This window comes from Salvia hispanica, chromosome 1 (assembly GCF_029641045.1).
Source record: "Salvia hispanica isolate PSC_SH4W2 chromosome 1, Shi_PSC_v1, whole genome shotgun sequence".
In the NCBI taxonomy this organism is placed as follows: Eukaryota; Viridiplantae; Streptophyta; class Magnoliopsida; order Lamiales; family Lamiaceae; genus Salvia; species Salvia hispanica.
The window spans coordinates 43289580-43308625 of record NC_142692.1 but is presented as its reverse complement, the minus strand read 5'-3'; the positions used below and the strand labels follow the sequence as shown (position 1 = coordinate 43308625).

Genomic DNA, 19046 nt, shown 5'->3' with positions numbered 1-19046 from the left:
CCTTGGAGAGTAGCCCTTAAATGGTGGAAGACTCAACGTTTCCTGAGAATTCCATGTGTTTCTCAACCAATTCTTCCACAAATTTGTACTATGAATTCTTTATTGTCGATTGTTGATGAGTTATTTAAATAGTAAAATTTAAGGTACTCAATAATCAATAGAAAAATTCCCTTCATAGACCTATTAATGCATATAGACTTTTTTTTATATACAAAAATGCTTCTATTTACGTACGAATAATATCCACGCTTCTATTTGATACTCCCGCTGTTCCACGAGAGTATATACTCTTTCCCTTTTTAGTATGTGCCACTAGAGTATACACTTTCTAATTTTGAAAACTTTTTTTTCTCAATGAGATCCATTCTCTCCACTAATAATGCTACTTTAATTATCTCTTTCTATTTCTTTCTTACTTTATTAATTGTGCATTAAAACTCCCCAACTAAAATTTACATACTCATGTAGGACAGAGGGAGTAAAAGTTTGATTTTACTTTTTTATCGTTTAAACTTCATATTTCAAATTTAAAAAAAAAATTCAAACCCGTCGTTATTTAGAAAACTAGTATTTTTATAATTTTAAAATTTAATTATAGAATATTACTACTATTTTTAATACGCACAAATTAAGTCGTTAATTCTTCGTTATACGTAGCATCGTCAAAATAATTAGGCATAGAAGGACATAGATAATTAAGGTAGAAATAATTGAGAGGCGGCTAGGCAATGTTTGATCTTGAACATTTTTTTATTCTATATTTAATTAAGAGTATTAGTGTAGATAAATTTAAATCAAATTACGGTTATTACATATTGCATCGTTGATGAAAATAGTAAACAGTACCAATCATATAATTAATTATTCATCTCTATTTTTCATTGTTGATTTGATAAATTAAGTGCAATTTTATTTATTAAGAAAAATGTTCGAACCGCATACTGTGAACAAGGTCACAAAAAAACAGTAGCATAATTATAATCAAATATCAAAACACAAAACAATGCCAACCACCTAATTAGTCTAAATAAAACACAAGCATCAATAACCACCGACAAAATACACCACCAAAAACATACTACTCCCTTCGTCCCAGAACAAGAGTCCTATTTTTTTATAGCATGAGTTTTAAGAAATGTAAAATAAAATGAATTGAATAAATTAGTAGAATATGAGTCTCATTTATATGTATTAGTTTTATAACAAAATATGAGTGAAATAAAGTGGTAGAATATGAGACCTACTTACCATTTATGGTAAAAATAGAACTTTTATTGTGGGACGAAAAGAGTACTATGGAGCAACCAGCACAATAGAAATATATATAAGCAAACTGTGTCAATGTTTTGTATTAGTAAAACTTTTGCAACTAATCTTGCCCTATATTATTCGAACGGTATTTTACGGTCAAATTATATTTAGAAATTGTATATTGGACTTTCTACTCTCCCTTTTACTTCTTCTCAATTCCACATAATTAATTACTGACTATTATAAGTGACAAATCAACTTTTCCAATAATTAAGTGACCACATGGAATAATTTCATATTTGGAGTCAAAATATGCTCATAATCTTGTATATGATCTTACTCATATTTAATTATTTTATTATATGATCATAAAGTCACACGTTAATTAGTCATGCATGTCCCCTAGCTGGCTCACATATCACCAAAATTTTACTAGCACAACATCATTTTTATTCATACAAACATTAATAGCTTTCACAACATAACATGATTGATGTAAAGGGCCACTTATTTAATTAGTACTATTGTAATTTAACATTGACCCTATTGATTATTTAAGATGTGTCCGTTCAATACGGACGTTGTCCGACGTAGTTGCCCGGTGGGGCGTAGTTGCACGAAATGTACCACCAGCCGTTGTTGCACTGAGCCCTATAGCAGCCTAGTCGATTGGAGTTGCGCCACACGATCTGAGTGTAGTGGCCACACACCTGGCCTCCAGCACATGAGTTCGAACCGTAGTTGTAGTTAGCCTTCTCACTCACCCACAAGTTCACAGCTGCACGGCCGGTGAAATCACCTGAGCCCTTAGCAAGGTTCTCACCGTATTGCCTATTGCCAGAGTGGACCAAGTTGCAGTCTCTGAGCCTAGAGTTCACGTAGTCTCGTGCAAAATTCGCCACGTTTTGGTCCCACGCCATGGGCCCCACACCGACTTGAGCTCGAGCACTATTGTGAGCATTGAGGTAGTCTTGTGGTGAGTTTTGCCCTAGGCACAAACCTTGTAGGGTTGTTAGGCCAAGGAATAAGAAGAATATTTTCATTTTGATTAATTGGTGTACAAAAAATGTGTTAGATGGAGAGTATTTATAGAGAAATAATGTATGAGATTTTTGGTAAATCTTGGAAAATGTCATCGATTTGTGTATACGTGTAGCCATTCAAATATGAAGATTATTGTATAGTGGAATATTTCTATGTGCCTAATTAATGAACAAATATCAGAGCTAGTACATGAAATTATGCAACCTACGTTACTACGTTGTCATTAATTAGGTTTGAATGGCTATATTCCGGTCTTCTCTTTTGCTATTTTGGATGAGTTAACTTTGATCATTCAAATATCTTACTATAAATTATTTAAGCTTATAATTTTAAAAATAAGATTGATACATCTCCGTGGGTCTAAAATTGTTGTGTAATGTTTTCATGTATGGTGTTTGTTAGTTCGGTTCTTATCATTCATTAGCTTCTCTATTGTTTTTAATGTATTTTTTATTACTACTACTTTGTATATTTATTGCCACCACTTTTGGTGGACCCTACTTGCCAATTCTCGACATTTAGCATTTTTCATTTGTACTATATAACATCTCACCATTTCAAAATGTTATTGGAGCGAAAATTGTGAAATTGATCATAATTTCATCAAAATTTATGATTTTTTTTAAAAAAATGTCCTTAAATATATAGACATTTCTCTTTTACTAAAACTTCAAAGTAGAGATTAATATAACAATAGAGGTCATTAAGCCGGGTGATTCAAATTTGTGACTTCTTGCTACTAGCGAAAAATGTAGAGTTGAAAATTACTCTTCACGTACGAGTCCTAATAATGTGAAATAATTAAGTTTTAGATAAACTTAGTTTGATTTTTCATCTCCTAATCGTCCTCTAATCCATGACACCATTTTTCAAAATAAACATGCAAATTTTCTTGTCAATAGCTAAATAAGTGTGATATATAGTTGGAAGAGCAGAAGGTTTAGTCGACTTAGAGGTCTTGATACATAAGTATTTAATCAACTTATTAACTTTATGATGAAATATTTGCAAGAACATCTACAACAATACACTCTATGTGTGTATTACAAATTTACATATACTAGTAGACTTTCCGGTATCTAGAGAAATTAAAATACATAGTAATCATACTACTAGCTATTAGTTATTCTTCAACAATCAACCCTACATATCACGTTACAATAATTATTGTACACCACATGTGCTTACATATAATTTACATCATGCTACATTTTAAATAGGGGATGGGTGGCCAATTTCTAACACGCCCCTTTTGTGTGCGCCGGAATGAACATCAAACTAGCAATCGTGAGGTAGACAAGACAATAGATAAGAGATATAGAGATCCATCATCGACCTGAATCTGCTCTTATACCATATTAGACCAGACATGATCATTATCAGGTCATTATGGGACAAGATTTAAGAGAATTTTAATGCTTTGTATATTTATTTCAGAAGTTCCATATTGATTGCTCTTGGACTTTGGATTCTGTGCGATTCTTATTTTGATTAATTGATTCGTTAAATAGAGTTTTAAAGATGTCGGAACAAAATTGAAAGTTACAAATAAAATAATTTTATTTGTACAAAAAGAATTCTCATATAGAAGTTATATCACTGCTTTATTTTTGGAAACTATACTAATGCCGTTTTACACACATTGTGGTTGGAAGTTCTTGTGGAATTCATTTTATCCACAAAAAGTTAGTCGATTTTCGATTATAATAGCTGGAAAAATGGACTTGTCACTATAACTTTTTTACAATAACTTTGTTACAACTGTAATTTAAGGTAGTACACTAATTACACATTGTTCAACATATGTTTCTCAATCACAGGAGACTAGTTTTCATGTGTTTCTCAATCTTCCACAGCCTATAAGCATAAAAAAAAAGCACCAAAGCTAATGAATATACCGTAACAAGAGCATAAATAATAGCCAAACATTTATGGAAGCAATGAACTTTGTCCAAATAATAACCACAAATTGTAATAAAAAAACTTAATATAAATTAATATTGAATCTACCGTTGATAAATTGTCCGTTAAAAAAATTGTAGGTATATTTTTGAGTAACATTAACCTCAATTTGGAGTCTGGAAAAATCATAGTAAATTTTTAATGAAACGTATAATAATCAATAGATATAGTCTCTCTAAACCGCGGCAACCGGAGCCTATTTTTTGACTAGTGTCGGCTAGAAACTACACAAGTGACACTCCGATCTGAAGGATTTCTCGAAGAAGACGACGTCAAGCAACTTCGTTTCTTAATATTTTTAACTTAATTTGTGAAATTGAAGTTTTAATTAAAGTAAAAAAAATTTTATTCCTTTCTTCCTCTGCGTTTGGTTCTATTGATATCAACCACTCCAAAATTGTGTCATGGTATTTGTCACCGTTGTTACATGTGACATATCCAATATAACCATAATTCCAATTTAAATTAATGCTAATTCTGCATAGTTTGACGACAAGGGATGTTATCTAGCTATATGGGAGAATTTTGTTATCTTTAATTTCTTCTTCTCAATTCCCCAGCATTATTATAATTGCCAATTCTCAAGAATTAAGTTCCTATATATTTTGAAGGAAAAATATCATAAAAACGAATAATTATGATCATAAAGTCACATCCTTAGATCACATTTCAAAATAATTGAACTAGCAAGAGATGAAGATCATCTTATTCATACAAACATTAATAAGTTTCACAACATAACATGATTGAAATATAGGGTCACTTATTTAATTAGTACTATTGTAATTTAACATTGACCCTATTGATTTTATTAAGATGTGTCCGTTCAATACGGACGTTGTCCGGGGTAGTTTCCCGGTGGAGCGTAGTTGCACGAAATGAACCACCAGCCGTCGCTGCACTGAGCCCTAGCGCAGCCTAGTCGTTTGGAGTTGCGCCACACCACTTGAGTGTAGTGGCCACACACCTCGCCTTCAGCACATGAGTTCGAATCGTAGTTATAGTTAGCCTTCTCACCCACCCATGAGTCCACGGCTGCACGGCCAGTGAAATCGCCCGAGCCCTTGGCAAGGTTCTCACCGTATTGCTTATTGCCAGAGTGGACCATGTCGCAGTCTCCCAGCTTAGAGTTCACGTAGTCTCGTGCGAAATTCGCCACGCTTTCGTCCCACGTCATGGGGCCCACACCGACTTGAGCCCGGGCGCTATTGTGAGCATCGAGGAAGTCTTGTTGTGAGTTTTGGCCTAGGCACAAACCTTGTAAGGTTGTTAGGGCAAGGAAGAAGAGGAATATTTTCATTTTGATTGATGTTCAAAATGTGTAATTGGTGTACAAAATATGGGTATTTATAGAGAAATAGTGGTAATAGTGTGTGAGAATTTTGGTATATCTTGAAATTGTGACTAACTAATCAACTATGAAAATTAATGTAATGGAATAAGCCCATGTGGCTACACATATCATTTACATGAAAGTATGCAACCTACGTTACTACGTTGTCATTAGGACTATGGTTTAGTGTATGATAGTAGTATTATGTTTGGATAGGCAACACTCATTTTGGGGCTATGGTTTAGTTTTTGTAATAATTTCTCAGGTTCTTTTTCTTGTTACTCGTCTTCATCAGCTCTCGGTTTGAGGATTTTGTATATTTGCTATATGCAGATCGTTTGGCCTGGTTGTGTAGTGTACTGTAGTTATTTGGTCTTCATTAATTCGTTGAGACTCAGATGGGAAATTCCGTTGGTAATTTTACAAAATAAATAGAGGTAATTGAGCCGAGTGATTCAAATTTGTGACTTCTTGCTAGCTCGAAATTATTGTAGTGTTGGAACCCACTATTCACATACCCTAATAATTTGAAATGGAGTAATTAAGTTTGAGATAAATTTAGTTTGATTCTCATCTCTTATCCTCTAATTAATGAAACAATTTTTCAAAAAAAAAAAACAAGCGAATTTTCTCGTCAATAGCTAAATAAATGTGATAATCGAGGGTTTAGTCGACTTAGACTTCTTGACTTTAATATGCAATATCTATAAGATCATCTTCAGCAATTCACTCTAAACCATTAATCTTCAACATTTGACGCTACATTTAATATTATGAATCTGTTTTAATTCATGAGAATATTTAATAAAATTGAACTAATATTTTTTGTTAACCTAATTATTGTACATCAAATGTATGTGTTTGCATATATATATATATAATTTAATCATTATGCTAAGTTATAAATAAGCGTGTTCAGGGTTTGGTTTTGTTCGATATTAAAAACTAAAATCAAAGCAAACTGTAAAATACGGGTCGAAATGTTGCATCATTAGTAAAGAATGAAACTAAAAAAAAGATAATTGAAAGATTTTTCAAGTTGAATAGTACTATTTTTTTCTATGTGGAATTTATGATAGTGTTTTCATCGACATGACGTAATTGAGGAAATTAATGGACCATATAGTGACTACAATACAAAATGTGAAAAATTTCACCGTTAAATATTTATTATATAATGTATATCTTTATCAAAATAAATAAGTATATATTGCTCATGTAACACCTTCAAACCCACACATTAGTTAGTAGTTACCCATTTTGTTGGAGAATATTTATGTAATGTTTGTGGAAATGTTCTTGATCTCAAATGATTGCAGAATTTTGTAACCATTTTCTTAAATCTTTGACGATATATAACTTCTTCATGCAATTTCTTTTCAATATGTAGAGAAACATCTCATTTTCAGCTAACGTAATGCACATGACATCTTCATGAAATTTCTTTTTCATGAGAGAGAATTGTACGTAAAACAAGATGGGAAAGAGAGAGACTGAGAGAGAGGAGCGTGTGTGGAAAGAATAGCAGCCGTGATGTCGTATAATCGTGTTGTGTTAAGTGGAGAGAATAATAAAAGTAATTATATTTCTTGGTTTATTTTGTCTTAGGCAGGGAGGGTTGGACAAAAGGGGAGAGTATAATTTGTGTAGTTAGAAACAAAAAAAATATATATATAGAATTCAATTTTAGAAGTCATTTTTTTATAAAAGAATTGCTAACATATACTAGTTCGACCTATTACACTTGACATAACTCTTACACATATATGAATATTATTTTATGTATTTTTTGTGTATTTATTTGAACTTTTAGGTATTATTTGCAATATATCCATATGTTGGATTATTATTTTATTAGTATTGAATTATTTAAACTTATAAATAAATTCGGATTAAAATTAAATATCGGTTCCGGTTCAGAACTGGAACCAACCGGTTCCGGTCCCGGTTCAGGTTCTAGGATTTATGAAAAATTAAAACCGATTAACCGGTCAACCGATCCAGTTAGAACCGGAACCGTCCGAATATGTAGGCCTAATATCAGTGAAAGAAAAAGGAGGTCAAGAAGATTTTTTTACCAAAATGGTAAGAATGTACATTACTACAGTCAAAATAATCTAATAGAAACAGTTAGTGTACTGATTTTGTACTGCAACAATAACTATAAACTCCATATATGTGTAGGAAAAAAGCTACAAAAGGGGAGATATTAGTGAAAGAAAAGGGTAGTCAAGAAGATCTTTTACCAAAATAGTAAGAATGTAAATTACTGCAATCAAAATAATTCTAATAGAAACAGCTAGTCTACTGATTTTGCATAGCAACCAATAACTAAAAACTCCATATATGTACAGAAATAATGCAACAAAATGGGAGATATCAATGAAAGAAAAGGGAGGCCAAGAAGATATTTTAACCAAATGGTAAAAACGTATATTACAGCAATTAAAACAACTCTAATAGAAACACTTAAGGTGTCCACTATAGTTGGCCGGGCCAAGCCACAAAGTGTGGCCAGACCACAATTTGTGGTTTGGCTAGGCCACAAAATCGTGGCCGGACCACCAATGCTCATGTTTCCCACTATGGTGGACATGGCCAAGCCACCTAAAATTTTATTTTTTCCATTTTGTTTATATTTTAATTCTACTACAATAAAAGTTATTGGACTATAATAATTGAAAAAATACATACGAACTAAAATTAAAACAAAATCTTCGTTGTATTATACAAAGGGGTAAAATTATACAACGAAAATGTTCGACTTCTAATAAACTACTTTCCCAACGCATATCACGCTCTACGCCCTCCTCCCCTACGATTCCAAACCTCTTCTACCATATCAGCCTGCAGTGTCGTATGTGATGTTTCCCTCCGCATATCGGCGAACCGTTGGATCAAGTATGCATTACTACGCGGTACACCCATCTGCAGTGGGGCGGTTGCAACACCGTGACTCGTACTTGCACCCTCTTCCGGTGCCCAGTTCTGTGCAGAATATCCTTCGTCCTCTATTATCATATTGTGCAATATGATACATGCATACATGATGGAGGCGACATCATTTTCGTGTCATTGTCGAACCGGGCACCGAAGAATGGCCCATCGCGATTGGAGGACACCAAAAGCACGCTCAACGTCCTTCCTAGCACTCTCTTGTTTGGCCGCAAAATAGGATTGTTTCGGCCCAACCGGCTGCCGGATCGTCTTGACAAACACGGGCCAACGAGGGTATATCCCATCGGCTAAGTAGTATGCCCTGTTGTACTGCGTCCCGTTGGCCATGAATCTGACCGTCGGACCCTCACCCTGACACTCATCATTGAAGAGATGGGACGAATCCAGTACGTTGTTGTCGTTGTTCGACCCTGCGACACCAAAATAGGCATGCCAGATTCGCATTCGGTAGTCAGCAACAGCTTCCAGTATCATTGTTGGGTGTCTTCCTTTGAATTAAGATGTGAACTGCCCCTTCCAAGCAACCGGGCAGTTCCTCCACTCCCAGTGCATGCAATCGATGCTGCCCAACATCCCCAGAAAATTATGCACTCGCCTGTGCATATCTATCAATATCTGGCACTTATCGGCATTTGGCTTCCGTAGATACTCCGGACCGAAGATGGCCTGGATACAATTACAAAACTGCCTCAGCGCCGTCAGAGCAGTTGTTTCACCCAACTGTAGGTATTCGTCGAACATATCAGCGGGTCCGTCATAGGCAAGCTGCCTAATTGCAGCGGTACACTTCTGATATGTCGACAACCCGGGTCGGCCGCTAGCATCATTGCGCAATGTGAAGCACCTGTACCGCTGCGCCAATGTAGTCGCTATATGGATGAATAGCCGTTGCGACATTCTGAAGCGGCGACGGAAAATCTTTGCTGGGTAACGAGGGTTATCGCCAAAGTAGTCTTCTATCAACCGCTGGTGTGCCCCGACATGGTCACGCCAGATGGTCCGCCGATGATAGAACGGGCGAACGAACGCCGCCGCCGCCTCCTCCTCTTCTGCTTCCCGTTGCACCTCTTGAACGAGTTCATCGAACTCCGTATCCACCAATTGTTGGAACTCATCGTCGGAACTCATTTTTTAAAAGTAGAATTGGTGATAAAATGAAAAGAGTGGAGATTGGAATGGTGTAAAAAATTGGGGAAAAATGGGTATATTTATAGAAGTAATTAAAAAAAAAAAATCAGAAATAGGGGAGCCGCGGCTGAGCCGCGGCCCGTGGTCAATGCAATAGGAGGGCCGCGGCCCGCGCCCAAGCGCGCGGCACGCCACCCCCCGTCACTATCGGGAGCCGCGGCTCGCGGCTCGCCTATAGTGGATAGTTACCGGAAAGTCTAATAGTACTATGAGATTACTATATATGTATTTTAATTTCTCTAGTTACCGGAAAGTCTACTAGTATATGTAGTACGATGTAGTGAAATGTTGGAGATGTTTTTGCAAATATTTCATCTTAAAGTTAATTAGTTAATTAAATACTTGTGTCAAGACCTTCTGTTAATCCAACTATATATCACACTTATTTAGCTGTTGACAAGAAAATTTGCATGTTTATTTTGAAAAATGGTTTCATGGATTAGAGGACGATTAGGAGATGAAAAATCAAACTAAGTTTATCTCAAACTTAATTATTTCACACTATTAGGACTCGTACGTGAAGAGTATATAGTTTTCAACTCTACATTTTCTAGCTATATAGTAGCATCTAGCAAGAAGTCAAAAATTTGAATCACCCGGCTTAATGACTTCTATTTTTTTTTATTAATCACTAGTTTGAAGTTTTAGTAAAAGAGAAAAGCCTATATTTAAGACAAATTGAAAAATAAAATCATAAACTTTGATCAAATTATGATGAATTTCACAACTTTCACTCCTCCAAAAGTGGTGACAATCACTGATATCTCCTCTTTTGTTGCATTATTTCTGCACATATGTGGAGTTTTTAGCTATTGATTGTTGTACAAAATCAGTAGACTAAGAGTGTCCACTATAGGCGAGCCGCGGCCGGGCCACGGGAGAGCCGCGAACCGCGGCTCCCTATAGTGACGGGGGTGGGCAGCCGCGGCGGGGGGAGGGGGGACGTGGGCGCGAGCCGCGACCCTCCTATTGCATTGGCCACGGGCCGCGGCTCCCCTATTTTCGATTTTTATTTTTTTAAATTACTTCTATAAATATACCCATTTTTTCCCAATTTTTTACACCATTCCAATCTCCACTCTTTTCATTTTATCACAAATTCTACTTTTGAAAAATGAGTTCCGACGATGAGTTCCAACAATTGGTGGATAGGGAGTTCGATGAACTCGTTCAAGAGGTGCAACGGGAAGCAGAAGAGGAGGAGGAGGCGGCGGTGGCGGCGGCGGCGTTCGTTCGCCCGTTCTATCATCGGCGGACCATCTGGCGTGACCATGTCGGGGCACATCAGCGGTTGATAGAAGACTACTTTGGCGATAACCCTCGTTACCCAGCAGAGATTTTCCGTCGCCGCTTCAGAATGTCGCAACGGCTATTCATCCATATAGCGACTACATTGGCGCAGCGGTACAGGTGCTTCACATTGCGCAATGATGCTAATTGGGCAAAGCACCTGTACCGCTGCGCCTGTACAAGCACCTGTACCGCTGCGCCAATGTAGTCGCTATATGGATGAATAGCCGTTGCGACATTCTGAAGCGGCGACGGAAAATCTCTGCTGGGTAACGGGGGTTATCGCCAAAGTAGTCTTCTATCAACCGATGGTGTGTCCCGACATGGTCACGCCAGATCCAACTCATCGTCGGAACTCATTTTTCAAAAGTAGAATTTGTGATAAAATGAAAAGAGTGGAGATTGGAATGGTGTAAAAAATTGGGAAAAAATGGGTATATTTATAGAAGTAATTTAAAAAAATAAAAATCGAAAATAGGGGAGCCGCGGCCCGTGGCCAATGCAATAGGAGGGTCGCGGCTCGCGCCCACGTCCCCCCCCCCCCCCCCCCCCCCCCCCCCCCGCCGCGGCTGCCCACCCCCGTCACTATAGGGAGCCGCGGCTCGCGGCTCTCCCGTGGCCCGGCCGCGGCTCGCCTATAGTGGACACTCTTAGTCTACTGATTTTGTACAACAATCAATAGCTAAAAACTCCACATATGTGCAGAAATAATGCAACAAAAGAGGAGATATCAGTGATTGTCACCACTTTTGGAGGAGTGAAAGTTGTGAAATTCATCATAATTTGATCAAATTTTATGATTTTATTTTTCAATTTGTCTTAAATATAGGCTTTTCTCTTTTACTAAAACTTCAAACTAGTGATTAATAAAAAAAAATAGAAGTCATTAAGCCGGGTGATTCAAATTTTTGACTTCTTGCTAGATGCTACTATATAGCTAGAAAATGTAGAGTTGAAAACTATATACTCTTCACGTACGAGTCCTAATAGTGTGAAATAATTAAGTTTGAGATAAACTTAGTTTGATTTTTCATCTCCTAATCGTCCTCTAATCCATGAAACCATTTTTCAAAATAAACATGCAAATTTTCTTGTCAACAGCTAAATAAGTGTGATATATAGTTGGATTAACAGAAGGTCTTGACACAAGTATTTAATTAACTAATTAACTTTAAGATGAAATATTTGCAAAAACATCTCCAACATTTCACTACATCGTACTACATATACTAGTAGACTTTCCGGTAACTAGAGAAATTAAAATACATATATAGTAATCTCATAGTACTATTAGACTTTCCGGTAACTATCCACTATAGGCGAGCCGCGAGCCGCGGCTCCCGATAGTGACGGGGGGTGGCGTGCCGCGCGCTTGGGCGCGGGCCGCGGCCCTCCTATTGCATTGACCACGGGCCGCGGCTCAGCCGCGGCTCCCCTATTTCTGATTTTTTTTTTTTAATTACTTCTATAAATATACCCATTTTTCCCCAATTTTTTACACCATTCCAATCTCCACTCTTTTCATTTTATCACCAATTCTACTTTTAAAAAATGAGTTCCGACGATGAGTTCCAACAATTGGTGGATACGGAGTTCGATGAACTCGTTCAAGAGGTGCAACGGGAAGCAGAAGAGGAGGAGGCGGCGGCGGCGTTCGTTCGCCCGTTCTATCATCGGCGGACCATCTGGCGTGACCATGTCGGGGCACACCAGCGGTTGATAGAAGACTACTTTGGCGATAACCCTCGTTACCCAGCAGAGATTTTCCGTCGCCGCTTCAGAATGTCGCAACGGCTATTCATCCATATAGCGACTATATTGGCGCAGCGGTACAGGTGCTTCACATTGCGCAATGATGCTAGCGGCCGACCCGGGTTGTCGACATATCAGAAGTGTACCGCTGCAATTAGGCAGCTTGCCTATGACGGACCCGCTGATATGTTCGACGAATACCTACAGTTGGGTGAAACAACTGCTCTGACGGCGCTGAGGCAGTTTTGTAATTGTATCCAGGCCATCTTCGGTCCGGAGTATCTACGGAAGCCAAATGCCGATGAGTGCCAGAGATTGATAGATATGCACGGGCGAGTGCATAATTTTCTGGGGATGTTGGGCAGCATCGATTGCATGCACTGGGAGTGGAGGAACTGCCCGGTTGCTTGGAAGGGGCAGTTCACATCTTAATTCAAAGGAAGACACCCAACAATGATACTGGAAGCTGTTGCTGACTACCGAATGCGAATCTGGCATGCCTATTTTGGTGTCGCAGAGTCGAACAACGACAACAACGTACTGGATTCGTCCCATCTCTTCAATGATGAGTGTCAGGGTGAGGGTCCGACGGTCAGATTCATGGCCAACGGGACGCAGTACAACAGGGCATACTACTTAGCCGATGGGATATACCCTCGTTGGCCCGTGTTTGTCAAGACGATCCGGCAGCCGGTTGGGCCGAAACAATCCTATTTTGCGGCCAAACAAGAGAGTGCTAGGAAGGACGTTGAGCGTGCTTTTGGTGTCCTCCAATCGCGATGCGCCATTCTTCGGTGCCCGGTTCAACAATGGCACGAAAATGATGTCGCCTCCATCATGTATGCATGTATCATATTGCACAATATGATAATAGAGGACGAAGGATATTCTGCACAGAACTGGGCACCGGAAGAGGGTGCAAGTACGAGTCACGGTGTTGCAACCGCCCCACTGCAGATGGGTGTACCGCGTAGTAATGCATACTTGATCCAACGGTTCGCCGATATGCGGAGGGAAACATCACATACGACACTGCAGGCTGATATGGTAGAAGAGGTTTGGAATCGTAGGGGAGGAGGGCGTAGAGCGTGATATGCGTTGGGAAAGTAGTTTATTAGAAGTCGAACATTTTCGTTGTATAATTTTACCCCTTTGTATAATACAACGAAGATTTTGTTTTAATTTTAGTTCGTATGCATTTTTTCAATTATTATAGTCCAATAACTTTTATTGTAGTAGAATTAAAATATAAACAAAATGGAAAAAATAAAATTTTAGGTGGCTTGGTCATGTCCACCATAGTGGGAAACATGGGCATTGGTGGCCCGGCCACGATTTTGTGGCCTGGCCACACTTTGTGGCTTGGCCCGACCAACTATAGTGGACACCCTAATCTTCTACAATCAACCCTACGTATCACGTTACAATAAATGTTGATCTATTTCTACTATTGAACTAATTTTTTAGTGAACTAAATATTTTGCACCACATGTGCTTATATATAATTTACATCATGCTACGTTATAAATAGGGTGTGTGTGGCTCATTTCTAATACGCCCCCGTATATGTGCGTCGGAGTGAATATCGGACTTGCAATCAAGAGGTAGACAAGATAGAAGATAAGAGATAAAGATATTTATCATCGACCTGGATCTGCTCTAATAATACCATATTAGAAATGAGATATCCACCCTCTTAAAATACCTCATAAAAGAAGAGTTATTATCCACACTTACATTGATAAAAATTACATTATCGAGTCATTGTGGGACAAAATTTAAGAGAATTTTAACGCTTTGCATATTTATTTCAGAATTTCCATCTTAATTGCTCTTGAACTTTTGAATTCTATTCGACTCTTAATTTGATTGATTAGTTTGAATATCCTTTTTTTCAAAATCCACATCGGTATAATATTTTGTTTTCCAATGCCAGTATGCCACACTATATTGATAAATAGAGTTTTAAAGATGTCGGAATAAAATTGAAAGTTACAAATAAAATAATTTTATTTGATATAGAATAAATTCTCTTATAGAAGTTATATCACGGCTGACTTAAATAAAATAGCTATGATTTTCTATTAAAATGAATCTCTAAATTTGTTCTGGTTTATTTTTGGAAACTATACTATTGCCGTTTTACACACATTGTGGTGGGAAGTTCTTGTGAAATTCATTTTTATCCACAAAAGGTTAGTCAATTTTAAAGGGCCACTTTACACATAAAACACAATTTTTTTCATTCCACATTCTCTAGATCAATAATAGCTTGACAAATTGACTGCTTATATCTGGTTATTTTTAATACTTAAATTCATGGCTCGTCAATTTAAGGTAGTACACTAATCACACATTGTTCAACAGAGACTAGTTTTCATGTGTTTCTCAATCTTCCAAAAACCAGCTTAATTTCCACAAATTTATAATGCTATATTTATTGTCGATTGTAGAAATGTAATGCAGTCTTTTTTTTTTATCTTTGTTCGTTATAACGTGTTTCAGTATTGTTGGAAATTTATGATTTTTATTAGTTAAGACTAACATTAATTTCTATTCTTTGATAAAATTAAATGCTTCGAAAAATAAGAAAGCAAAAGTCCAGGCAACAAATCTAGAAGATAAAAACCTAATAAAGCCAAATATGTAGACATATGGCAGCAATAAACTTTGTCCCAATAATAATAACCACAAATTGTAAAAAAAAAAAATTAATATAAAGAGTGAATTACATATTTAGGACCTATACTTATCACGATGCATGTTTACAGTCCTTATACTTATCATTTGTGGTCCCTATACTTATATTTATGCACGTTTTAAGGTTCTTTTCTTTTTTTGACATTTTTTAGGACAAAAATACCTCCAAATAAATGAAGGGCAAATTTATATACTACTATTTTCTCTCCTTTTTCTTTCTTCTTCATTTTTTCTCTTTCTTCTTTCTGTAAATGACTTGTATAATTACAAGAAAAATTGAGATGAGACATATTTCAAGAAGGAAATTAGACAAATCAAATGTTCAGCTAAGAAATTTATTTTATATTATTTTGTTAAAATTGCGAAGAGAAATTTCTGATATGAACTCACATAAGTCGCGGGCATTGCCAACTTGCTAAATACACACAACCAAAATTACCATAATTTCATCCATTCCATTTATCGTTTAGTATTCCTCACTTTACGATTGATTAGATTCAGATATTCACTTGTTGGAATTCGTCGTTCAAATTTTTAATCTTTTATTTACGGGATCATTAATTATAATACTCCACATTTGAAGCATAATCACAAATACTCTAGTGTGATGAAGGAAAATGACGTGAAATGTAAAATTTATCATCATATGATTAAATTTCTCAAAAAATTTAACAGAACACAAGGAAATAAGATTAACAAACCCATAATTTTAGTTCTAATTCTATTATAGACAAAGGAAAAAGAAAGAAGGAGGATGAAAGAGAGAAAATAGTGTACAATTTTTTCCTTTGGGGGTATTTTTGTCCAAAAAAAAGATCAAAAAGTGAAAAGGACCTTAAAACATGCATAAGTACAAGTATAAGGACTGCAAATGATATTTTGCAAGTATAGGGACCGCAAACGTTCGTCGTGATAAGTATAGGTCCTGAATATGTAATTCACTCTAATATAAATATTAAATCTAATTTTTTTTAGTAACATTAATCTCAATTTGGAGTCTGCGAAATTCATATATTTTTAATGAAACGTATAATAATCAATGGATATAGTCTCCCTAAACCGCAACCAGCGCCTGTTTTTTACCTAGTATCGGCTGGAACCAGTGGCGGATCCAGGATCCGGAAACGGAGGGGGAAGAATATATAGTATTAGCTTGATTTAGTGCGGACGTGGCTATTTTTTTCGTTGTTCGGGGCGACGCCGGAGGCAAACGGAGGGGGCGGACATGATATTTTTACATCCCGATAAGAGGAAAATAGTCGCACGGAGGGGGCGACCGCCCCCTCCTGCCCCCCCCCCCCCCCCCCCCCGATCCGCCACTGGCTGGAACTATACGACTGCCACCCCGATCTGAAGAATTTCCGAAGAGGAAGATGTCAAGCAATGTCGTATCTTAATACTTTTAACATAACTTGTGAAATTTCAGTTTTAAAGTAAAAAAAAATTATGCCTTCCTCCTGCCTCATCCACTCCAAAATTGTGTCATGGATTTCTCACCGTTGTTACGTGTGACATTTCCAGTATACATATAAACATAATCGTAAGAATATTCCAATTTATATTTATGCTAATTCTGCATATATAGTTTAATTGACGACAAGGGATGTTAAGCTATATGGGAGAATTTTGTTATGTTTAATTTCTTCTTCTCAATTCCACATAGCATTATTATAATTGCTAATTCTCAAGAATTAAGTGCCCCACATAATAATTTCCTACTATTTTGAAGGAAAAATATGCTAAAAAAACACACGTACATATAGAGATAGATCATAGAAACGAACAATTATGATCATTAAGTCACATCCTTAGATCACATTTCACAACTAATTGAACTAGCACGAGATGAAGAACATCTTATTCATACAAACATTAATAAGTTTCACAAAATAACATGATTGAAATATAGGGCCACTTATTTAATTAGTACTATTGTAATTTAACATTGACCCTATTGATTTTATTAAGATGTGCCCGTTCAATACGGACGTTGTCCGGCGTAGTTGCCCGGTGGGGCATAGTTGCACGAAATGAACCACCACCCATTGTTGCACCGTGCCCTAGCGCAACCTAGTCGGTTGGAGTTGCGCCACACCACCTGAGTGTAGTGGAGGCACTCCCCACCAACACATGAGTTCGAACCGTAGTTGTAGTTAGCCTTCTCACCCACCCACAAGTTCACAGCCGCACGGCCGGTGAAATCACCCGAGCCCTTGGCAAGGTTCTCACCGTATTGCCCATTGCCAGAGTGGACCATGTTGCAGTCTCCCAGCTTAGAGTTCACGTAGTTTCGTGCGAAACTCGCCACACTTTCGTCCCATGTCATGGGCCCCACACCGACTTGAGCCCGTGCACTATTGTGAGCATCGAGGAAGTCTTGTGGTGAGTTTTGGCCTAGGCACAAACCTTGTAGGGTTGTTAGGGCAAGGAAAAAGAGGAATATTTTCATTTTTATTGATTGATGTACAAAATGTGTAATTGGTGTACAAGATATGTGTTGGAGGGAGTCTATTTATAGAGAAAAAATAGTGTGTGAGATTTTTGGTAATTCTTGAAATTGTGACTAATCAACTATGAAGAGTGTTGTAATGAAATAAGTCGATATGTGCCTACCAACATCATGCACATGAAAGTATGCAACCTATGTAACCACGTTGTTATTAGGTTTGATTATTGACTATATTCCGGTCTTCTCTTTTTGTAAATTCATTACATTTAAATTTGAAGTTGGAAACTAGTACTATTCACATGTCCTAAGTATAATGAGAAATAGTTAGGTTTGATTCATATCTCGAACTTATACTCTAAATCATGCATGCATGAAACAATTTTTAAAAATAAAACAAGCTAATTTTCTTTGTCAATAGCTAAATAAGTGTGATAATCGAGGGTTTAGTCGACTTAAAATTCTTGACTTTAAAATGCAATATGTATAAGAGCATCTTCAACATGAACCCTACATTTCACGTTACATTAAATATTGTAAATCTTTTTTATAGAAGTATTTAATGATATTGAACTAGGGTTTTGATCTTATGTGAAACTAGATCTTAATAAAAGAACGTAGAACAAAATCATACGGAGGGGATGTTTTAGGTTATTGTTAGTGTATATGTAGGTCATTTTTAATAATGGATGACCTAAAATGAACTAAAAATAATATCAAACCCAGCTTTTCTAAAATGACCTAAAACTGATTAATAATGATCTTCCGTGTTTTTGATCAATTATTGACCATTAGATCACATAATCCTAGGGCCAAGGTTTGGGTTGCATTCCTGAATTTAGATGCATTCTTGTTTGGACATTCCAAAAAATTGACTAAATTTTTGTTTGTGGTTTACATATATTTTTCATTTTTCGGCATATTAACGATAAAAAAAAAAATTGAATATGTGATACTGAGGCCATTTAAAAGAAAAGTTGCATCATTAATAATGAATAAAACTAAAAAAAAAAAGACAAGAATGGAAAATTGAAAGATTTTTTTCTAAGTGGAATATTTTTTTTCCATGTGGAATTTATGATAGTGTAGTCATCGACATGACCACACAGTAACTATGATCCA

General features: G+C 36.7%; 5 protein-coding genes across 5 annotated transcripts; 1 reads left to right on the top strand and 4 right to left on the bottom strand.

Moving 5' to 3' along the window:
- Positions 1-1678: 1678 nt before the first annotated feature.
- Positions 1679-2304, bottom strand: LOC125224238 (pathogenesis-related leaf protein 4-like). Its single transcript, XM_048127601.2, has one exon. The coding sequence runs from the start codon at positions 2292-2294 to the stop codon at positions 1821-1823; it is 474 nt and encodes a 157-aa protein (XP_047983558.2). The 5' UTR covers positions 2295-2304; the 3' UTR covers positions 1679-1820.
- A 2631-nt stretch (positions 2305-4935) lies between these two features.
- LOC125185217 (pathogenesis-related leaf protein 4-like) lies at positions 4936-5572 on the bottom strand. The gene has a single exon (XM_048081716.2). It carries the CDS (start codon positions 5555-5557, stop codon positions 5084-5086), a length of 474 nt encoding a protein of 157 aa, XP_047937673.1. The 5' UTR covers positions 5558-5572; the 3' UTR covers positions 4936-5083.
- Positions 5573-8383: 2811 nt separating this feature from the next.
- Positions 8384-9022, bottom strand: LOC148933877 (uncharacterized). Its single transcript, XM_089061874.1, has 2 exons — positions 8713-9022; positions 8384-8601 (listed from the first exon to the last, which is right to left on the bottom strand). Exons 1-2 carry the CDS (start codon positions 9020-9022, stop codon positions 8384-8386), a joined length of 528 nt encoding a protein of 175 aa, XP_088918000.1.
- A 4209-nt stretch (positions 9023-13231) lies between these two features.
- Positions 13232-13870, top strand: LOC148933876 (uncharacterized). Its single transcript, XM_089061868.1, has 2 exons — positions 13232-13541; positions 13653-13870. Exons 1-2 carry the CDS (start codon positions 13232-13234, stop codon positions 13868-13870), a joined length of 528 nt encoding a protein of 175 aa, XP_088917994.1.
- Positions 13871-17248: 3378 nt separating this feature from the next.
- Positions 17249-17972, bottom strand: LOC125223589 (pathogenesis-related leaf protein 6-like). Its single transcript, XM_048126795.2, has one exon. The coding sequence runs from the start codon at positions 17925-17927 to the stop codon at positions 17457-17459; it is 471 nt and encodes a 156-aa protein (XP_047982752.1). The 5' UTR covers positions 17928-17972; the 3' UTR covers positions 17249-17456.
- Between the last annotated feature and the right edge of the window lie 1074 nt (positions 17973-19046).

Coding starts and splice junctions, on each gene's coding strand:
- LOC125224238 (XM_048127601.2), bottom strand. CDS start 2,294: ATGAAAATATTCTTCTTATTCCTTGGCCTAACAACCCTACAAGGTTTG.
- LOC125185217 (XM_048081716.2), bottom strand. CDS start 5,557: ATGAAAATATTCCTCTTCTTCCTTGCCCTAACAACCTTACAAGGTTTG.
- LOC148933877 (XM_089061874.1), bottom strand. CDS start 9,022: ATGATACTGGAAGCTGTTGCTGACTACCGAATGCGAATCTGGCATGCC. Junction 8,602..8,712: donor GGACGTTGAGCGTGCTTTTG/GTGTCCTCCAAT, acceptor ATATGATAATAG/AGGACGAAGGATATTCTGCA.
- LOC148933876 (XM_089061868.1), top strand. CDS start 13,232: ATGATACTGGAAGCTGTTGCTGACTACCGAATGCGAATCTGGCATGCC. Junction 13,542..13,652: donor GGACGTTGAGCGTGCTTTTG/GTGTCCTCCAAT, acceptor ATATGATAATAG/AGGACGAAGGATATTCTGCA.
- LOC125223589 (XM_048126795.2), bottom strand. CDS start 17,927: ATGAAAATATTCCTCTTTTTCCTTGCCCTAACAACCCTACAAGGTTTG.